General features: G+C 40.6%; 2 protein-coding genes across 2 annotated transcripts in view; both read right to left on the reverse strand.

Moving 5' to 3' along the window:
* LOC103475495 (tricarboxylate transport protein, mitochondrial) overlaps positions 1–4,040 on the reverse strand; it is a 6,190-nt gene extending 2,150 nt beyond the window's left edge. The window contains 9 exon segments of the mRNA XM_074186871.1: positions 87–202; positions 289–393; positions 480–564; positions 654–792; positions 1,963–2,062; positions 2,165–2,272; positions 2,600–2,895; positions 2,897–3,010; positions 3,012–4,040. Coding sequence (XP_074042972.1) covers positions 87–202; positions 289–393; positions 480–564; positions 654–792; positions 1,963–2,062; positions 2,165–2,272; positions 2,600–2,895; positions 2,897–3,010; positions 3,012–3,094 — 1,146 coding nt within the window. The 5' untranslated portion in view covers positions 3,095–4,040.
* Positions 4,041–4,135: 95 nt separating this feature from the next.
* The window catches only part of LOC103475682 (F-box only protein 39), a 4,382-nt gene continuing 1,503 nt past the window's right edge, over positions 4,136–7,014 (reverse strand). The window contains exons 2-6 of the mRNA XM_008427488.2: positions 6,557–6,728; positions 5,793–6,101; positions 5,424–5,648; positions 4,414–4,590; positions 4,136–4,332 (exon numbers count right to left, since the gene is read on the reverse strand). Of these exons, the coding sequence (XP_008425710.2) occupies positions 4,210–4,332; positions 4,414–4,590; positions 5,424–5,648; positions 5,793–6,101; positions 6,557–6,728 (1,006 nt within the window). The 3' untranslated portion in view covers positions 4,136–4,209. The remainder of the gene's footprint in view (positions 4,333–4,413; positions 4,591–5,423; positions 5,649–5,792; positions 6,102–6,556; positions 6,729–7,014) is intronic.

Here is a 7,014-nt window from a genome sequence, read left to right on the forward strand (position 1 = left end):
TTTTTTCTTGGATGCATTTTAGAAATGTCCCACCTGAGGTATATTTAAGTAAATATATATAAACTAGGGTTGCATTTGTTTCCTACCTGCATCCTGGTCTTGACGACGTCTAGAGGCGTATTTCCAAAAACGCTGACCGCTCCTGCTGTGGCTCCAAACATCGCAGTGACGATTGGATGCATTTCTCGTCTAGGCTCATCACCTTAGGGGCCAAAGCCAAAAAATGTACGAAAGTGACAACTTATTGATCTCTTATTTCTATCATCTGTTCAGGGAAAATCTTCTCACCGTTGTACCAGTTCCGCAAAGCGTTCATAACGTAGAATCTGATGGCCTGATTAGTTCCTTGTTTGAGCACAGTTGGTGTCAAGCCTTGATACGTTCCCCTCACACCTACACGGGAAAAATGCACATTACTACTACAGACGCAGTTTTGCTAATATACAAAATAAGCAGCTGCTCCAGTTTTGCTGACTCACCCTGTTCCCTGATGATCTCACTGACTCCGTGGAAGAAGCCTCTGTAGCGAGGCCTGAGGGAGCACTGGTCATGAATGAGCTTCACCTTTGTCAAATACAGACCATTTTATCCAGATGTTTCATCTCCGTGACGCATCATAAAACTTCCTGTAGAAAGTGAACGTTTCAACCAACCTTCAGCGTCTCCATGGGGCAGACGACCAGCACAGCCTCTGCTATCCCGGCTCCCAAACCACACAGGAGGCTCCGTTTGTTGTCGAGCCGGCCCGTGTGATCTCGCATCGGATTACTAAGCATTTCAAATGTGCCAAACCTGGGAGAATGGAGACATTTCAGCATTATAAAACAGGAACAGAAAGAAATTAGTACAGAAATGCTTCTTCTTTGCAGATTTTCTAGAAAGGGAAATACCAAAATATTTTGACATCCATCACAAGTTTAGTCACTTTCTTTTTAAGTCAGTCCACACAATGATATCCAAGATCACATAGCTTGAGAGAGGCAGAATAGTACTTTGTCGAGGGAAATGACTCTTAAGGAACTTTTAGCTTCAAAAGAAGAAAAAAAAGTATTTTTCAGACATGATACAGTAAGTTTACTGTAAACTGTCTTAGGTCGGGTGCAAGGATTTGACAAACTATTTGTTTAAAAAGCAGCAAACATTAAAATAAAACATTAAAAAAAAACATGAAGAATGTTTAATCAAGACCACTTCAAAAGACGATAAAGATGTTTGGAAGCAACATATAAAAGAAATACATGCTGATTCATTACTTTTACCTACTTCTGTACTTAATAGCAAATCAATGTAAGATTATACATAACTTTTTTTTTTTTTTTTTTAAATCAAGCTGGAGTTTTAGAAAAAAATATTACAAAATGCAGAGAAAACTTGAGATATCTGCTGCTGGCCAGAGTGACTTTATTTTCTGATGGCAGTTCATGTGTTATGAAAAATTATTTAATGTGGAAATTTCAAAAACTATAGCTGATATTTGTCAGTGAATCAGTCAGAAGTTTCAAAGGAGGATGGCATCCGTTCAAACCAGTCAGAGATTTAAATCAGGCAGTTTTGTTCATGCTCTACTTTCTTATGTGATTGGTTGATATCAGTATTCTACTAAGGTAAGGGACGTGTGCTTTTCTGGACATTTTCTGACAAATAAAACTGCTGCTGTCAAGGTTCCAGCAGCACATTTTTCTTTTATTGTCAAAGGCTGTTACATTTAGTTGTTAAATGAAAAATAAAAGAACAAAACAAAAAAGAAAGCTTGTATGTGTGGTAAACATCCAGTAAAGAAACCTGATCTGGTTTCTATGTCACTGGATCCGCTTCTCCTCGGTTAACATTTTCCACCCCGATAACCTCTAACGTGTGAAAAAACAAGAATCTGAATTATTTTAGTAGCTGTTTTGCTTTGTTTAAAAACAAAAAAAGGTTCTATGATGTAAAAGCTGCCATGTACAGTGTGCTTGTCTTCACCTGACTGCTGATTTGGGTATTGACCCATAAAGCAGGGAGCTGAGACCTCGGTACAGCCCTCTGAGCCCGTGATCCTGCACAGTCAGCCTCACACAGTCACCTGTCCAAACCCAGAGCAGGACGGAGTGAGAGAGCATCACAAGGCCAGCACAGAAACTCATCCTAGCCCACTGACTCATCCCATAATGCCCCAGTGACCTACCGATCCCTCTGTATCTCGGAGGGTTGGCTCGCTCATCCAGCTGCAGCTGGGTCTTCACATACTCTGTGGGGAAGGTGATGCAGATCTCTATTGCTCCTGCTATGCCACCTGAGAGAGAGATGCAGAACTGCTCCTGAATGTCCTGTTGCCTAAAGTAACTTGTGAATATAGAAGAAGTGGCGGATTTGTAATGTAAACATTTATTGTAAGGATATTTAACATTTGTATGAGGGGCATAATGCAATGGAAACAGGGATGAGGCTACATGATGCAACTGCTGTAGCATCCTGCTTGGCATGGGGCTTTTTTGACCCAGTTCTGCGTGGATAGCTTTAAGGGCGACAGACTGGGATTATACTGTTCTCTCTGCAACACACAAAGAGCAAGTACTACTTTGAAATCTCCAGTCTGAGTTAAAAGAGCCAGAAAATCCACCTGCAAGTATAGCTTTTCCGGGATGAGTGATTTTCCTCCCTCCGATCGCAGCCGCCGCCAGGTTCCGCCTACCCTCGCACAACCTCCGGTGCTCTTTCAGCGACACCAACCCGGTTGTGGTGGCAGCGGAGGCAGCCAGCAGCGGGGATGGGAGCCGCTGATGGAGAGCCGAGCTCAGGCCTCGTCTTCGGGCAGCGCAGCTCTCACAGGGCCCCYCGCAGACAGAGAAGGGCTTCGGCAGCGAGGACATTTCTACGGGTCGGGGATGACTCCACAAAGCGTCGGCACAGGCGGGGCGATGGTCCGGCGGACTGSCGGAGACAATGTGGAGGATATAACAACAACACGGGAAGGCGGGGCACCGGCGTGGAGACGGCGGTCAGGTGATGGCGACGGGCGGCGATCTGCTCAGTGTCTGATTATATTTACAGTCACGTGACTTTGTGAGGATTTTAACAGCCAATGACGTGAAGGATGCTGTTCCGTTAATGTCATGCACTGGGCAATACTAATGTTTTTCTTACGCCAGGCTTGTTCGAAATAAAAATATTGACATTACTTTTGAATTAGTAAATGAGTACAAACTGACATGTTAACAAMCGAGGCTTTATCTTTATTAGTTGAATACAAATCCACAACACTAAAAGCTTCCTTCCACTTCACAGGCATGTTCATATGTTTTTTAAATTCCTTAAAATGTTATTTGTGGTTACATGATAAACTGTGAAAAAGAAGGAGGGTTATGGATACTTTCGCAATACTTTTCCAAGAYATAATTGACAGAATAAATACATTTTGGCAGGTTTACAACATTAATAACTAGTAGCCAGGACTAAAAGTCATTTTGTGCTGTTTCCACCTCCTTTCCCTGGCAGGAATCTTAGCAGCAGGACTGCAGCAAACGTTAAAATAACGTTAAAAAAAATAATGCATGATCACATCAGTGGTCTGATGTGATCATGGTTAAGTTGCTCAACTTGGTAAAGTTTCAGAGGTTTTTTTGTGTGTGTATTTGTGACCTTATATACTCAGCAAATGAGGAAGCATTGACATGTCTGTTGTTGAAATGTGTCATTATCATTTAATATGGTGGGCAATTATTCAAAACAGAAGACTGAAAATATATTCAGCCATGAAGGAATTAGCAAAGCAATCAGTGGAGAGTGTGTAAGGATTATAAGGTGTTGTACTTAAGAGCTTAAAACTAATACAGCCTGTATTCATAATAGACCAAAATCAAATGAAGAGGATTAAAACYACAAAGAAGGCTCACTCTCTTTCTAGTCTCGCGCGAATCCTCCGAACAAGAGTTTATTTCYATTGGCCCTTAATCTCYGTTACTTTAAATAGAGCTTCCCTCATGTCAGAGCAAACACAGTCATAACATTGYTTGCTCCMCCTTTACAGTGAAAGTAGGTCAGGGTTTCTATACAACCCCAGCTCACCCAGTCTCCTGGAGAAAAACAAAAACACACCCATATCACCCTGACAAGCTGTTTATCATTTGGGTGGTTAAATGAAGAAAYAGATGTCCTCTATGCTTCATTCACTTTATTTTTGCTTTTTAGGGAGCTTGTGCCTCGTTTGGTGTTAAGGCACACTTGAAGGTGTCATATGTAGGGGCAAATGACTGCCAGGAACTGTAGCTCAGGAGGGTAACAAAAGGGAGATAGTATTTCCATTAGCTGATCTTCCTGCTCCTCGATGTTCTCAACCATTGTGTAGATTCTCACCTGCAATGCAAATGTACTATATTATCTTTCTCTTCACTGAATCTCCGTAGCTTCACTKGGAATATCTCCCTGTTTTCTTACTTTGATCTTGTTGAGCAACATCCTTTTAGTCATCCGGATGTGCAGGAGCCGACTCACAGTGGAGATCTCCAAGAAAGCCCAGACTCTCAAATCTACGAGGCACTCACACACATTAACCAACTCCAGAAGCTCATCATCGAGTGACTCGCTGCAGTTGCTCAGGTCCAGCGTTAGATTCTACAGACAAGAGCATTTCTCTTTGCATTTTTGTCACTGAACACTTTCAAATGGTTTTACGCAGCTATCGTTCTTCCAATGTATTGGAATTTGTCCTCTTGCCTGTTTTTGCCTTTATTTGTTACACCCAAATGTTTTAGATCGCGTACCAACTGGTAATATCTGATAACAATATAAGCAACTGCATTAAAGCAATGATTTTATGAGGAAGTAGAGCTATCCAGTAATTGCAATTATCCACATGMATAAGTTTAACCCCCCAGGGCTACTTACTGTCACACAGAATCAAGTAGTGACAGAACCTGTCTGACAACTTGAAGTAGGCGGACACATCTCAAAAAGCAACAAATGTTAAAGTTTGAACGGCTCTCTATGTGTAAGTACATGGTAGTATAAGTTTAGAGTATTTAATGAGGCATTGTTTTAAAAAGCATGACAATTAGAACGCATTTCCCTAACGTAGTGAAGATTTTTAAAGTTGAATGGTTGTAAAAGAAAACATTTATATGAAAAGTGGCTTAAGGAAAAAAAAAAGTCTTATGTTTGTTGAAACTCRTGTTATAAGCAATATTTGAATATGTCATAAGCTTTTACTTGAGCCAAACAATAGTCAAATACTGCCTATAAGCCAAAGGTTGTCAGTAATTGTCTGGATGGCAACATTTCTGCCACTGACATTTGGGAACAACTTAGCCAAACAGTAACATCATTATACAAATATGCACATTTAACAACAAGCCCATGCCCTCTGCAGATTCTGGCAGAAAATTTTGTTGGAGAAAAAAAAAAGAAAATGTTTGCTTCATGTGATGTAATTTTCTCAGGACTCTGACCTGCAGACTGTGTCTGTACCAGGGTAGAATGGTTTGGAGCAGAGGCTTGGCACTGCAGTTCTCATCTATTGAATAAAATGCAGTCATGTTGTACTCCACGAGTGGAATCTCGGGCAGCAGGATCCTCACCAGCTCATGTGTGTCAACGATTTGTTCGAGTGTGAGTCTGACTTTTAGATCTGGGCTGCTGGACACCAAAGTGGCCCATGAGTAACCATACACCACCTTGAAAGAGATTATTTAGCGCTTGCAGTTTAATCATCTTTTATAGATTCACGGTAAAACATGGATAGGGCAGTGTCTTTGGACTGACCTAGTTCACACAGRAAACAATCAATGACACATTAAGTGTTTTTTTGTCCTGCTTACCTGTTGATGTGGCTCGTTCTGAGTGCAGTACAGTGAAAAGCTTTCCAGGAAGTTACCATCTCTGCCATAGTTGACCCTTCTTGCTCTGATACTTTCACTGAGAGCCAGCARCAGTTCATCTGACAACCAGGAGTAGCTAAGAGCCAGGTGGGTGAGGCTTTGCAGCTTTTGTAGCATTTGAGGTATACTGTTATTAAGCTGATTGGGCACRGTGGCAGAAAAGAAACCCCTWAGATCCAAAGAAGAGAGGCTGCAGAAGGGAGARAGGCTTCTTTGATTTTGTACTATTGCAGAAAGCAGCTCCAGACCCTGTGGGTTAAAAGAATTRGGAAATAAACCAGATTCAGGTRAAACTATTAAACTAGTTGTTATGGCTGAACACAAATTTAGTGGTGTTTGTTTGTCATTAAATTTTGCCTGTGAATTAAGGTCACTCCTAATGTGTTGCTTTATTATTTKCTCGGGTGAGTCACTTCAGTCAACCCGATGTGCTTAAAGATTAAGGTAAAGGTAATTTTATTTATATAGCACATTTTCAGCAACAAGGCAATATAAAATGCTTATGACCATGTATAAACCACATATTAACCTCAGCAGAAGTTAATATGTCAGTATTTTGTTGAAAAAGTCAAAGAACATATTCTTTTTCCCTCCATCTCCTATAAAAACATTGGTAGCTTTACGTGAATGTTCCAATTCTCTTTTCATTTTGGCAAAATGTTTCTCGTCAAGTATTTACCTTATTTGGTATCTTTCTACATTACCTGCTGGGTCTCTGTCCGTATTCTGATCAGGCAAACATTTTTAAGTCTTGACGGACCTTTTAAGAAGAAATAAATGAGTTTTTTGACTAAAGTATTTCTGAGCCCCTCATCCCAGCAAAAGCGGTCCAGCTCCAGCCTTACAATAGAGAGGGACTTTAATGGGGCTTGAACTCTGTGAAGAAAAAATTATGTTCAATCTCATGAATAAAATATCTTTGGAGAAAGATTTCAGATTGCAGATTTACACTTAAAGTTGCACTATGTAACTTTTTTAAAAATATACATGTATTTTACATATTTTCTTAATATGTGTCTGTTTTACTGTCACTATAGCGTGACAGCATATTATGAGACTGAGAAAAAATTGAGCTCCTCTGTCTTCTGCCTATGATCCTGCTGTCATCTGCACAGATACTCTTCAGAAACAACCAATAAGAGAAAGGAGGAGGGTCTTTGCG

This window comes from Poecilia reticulata, linkage group LG14 (assembly GCF_000633615.1).
Source record: "Poecilia reticulata strain Guanapo linkage group LG14, Guppy_female_1.0+MT, whole genome shotgun sequence".
NCBI classification, from domain to species: domain Eukaryota; kingdom Metazoa; phylum Chordata; class Actinopteri; order Cyprinodontiformes; family Poeciliidae; genus Poecilia; species Poecilia reticulata.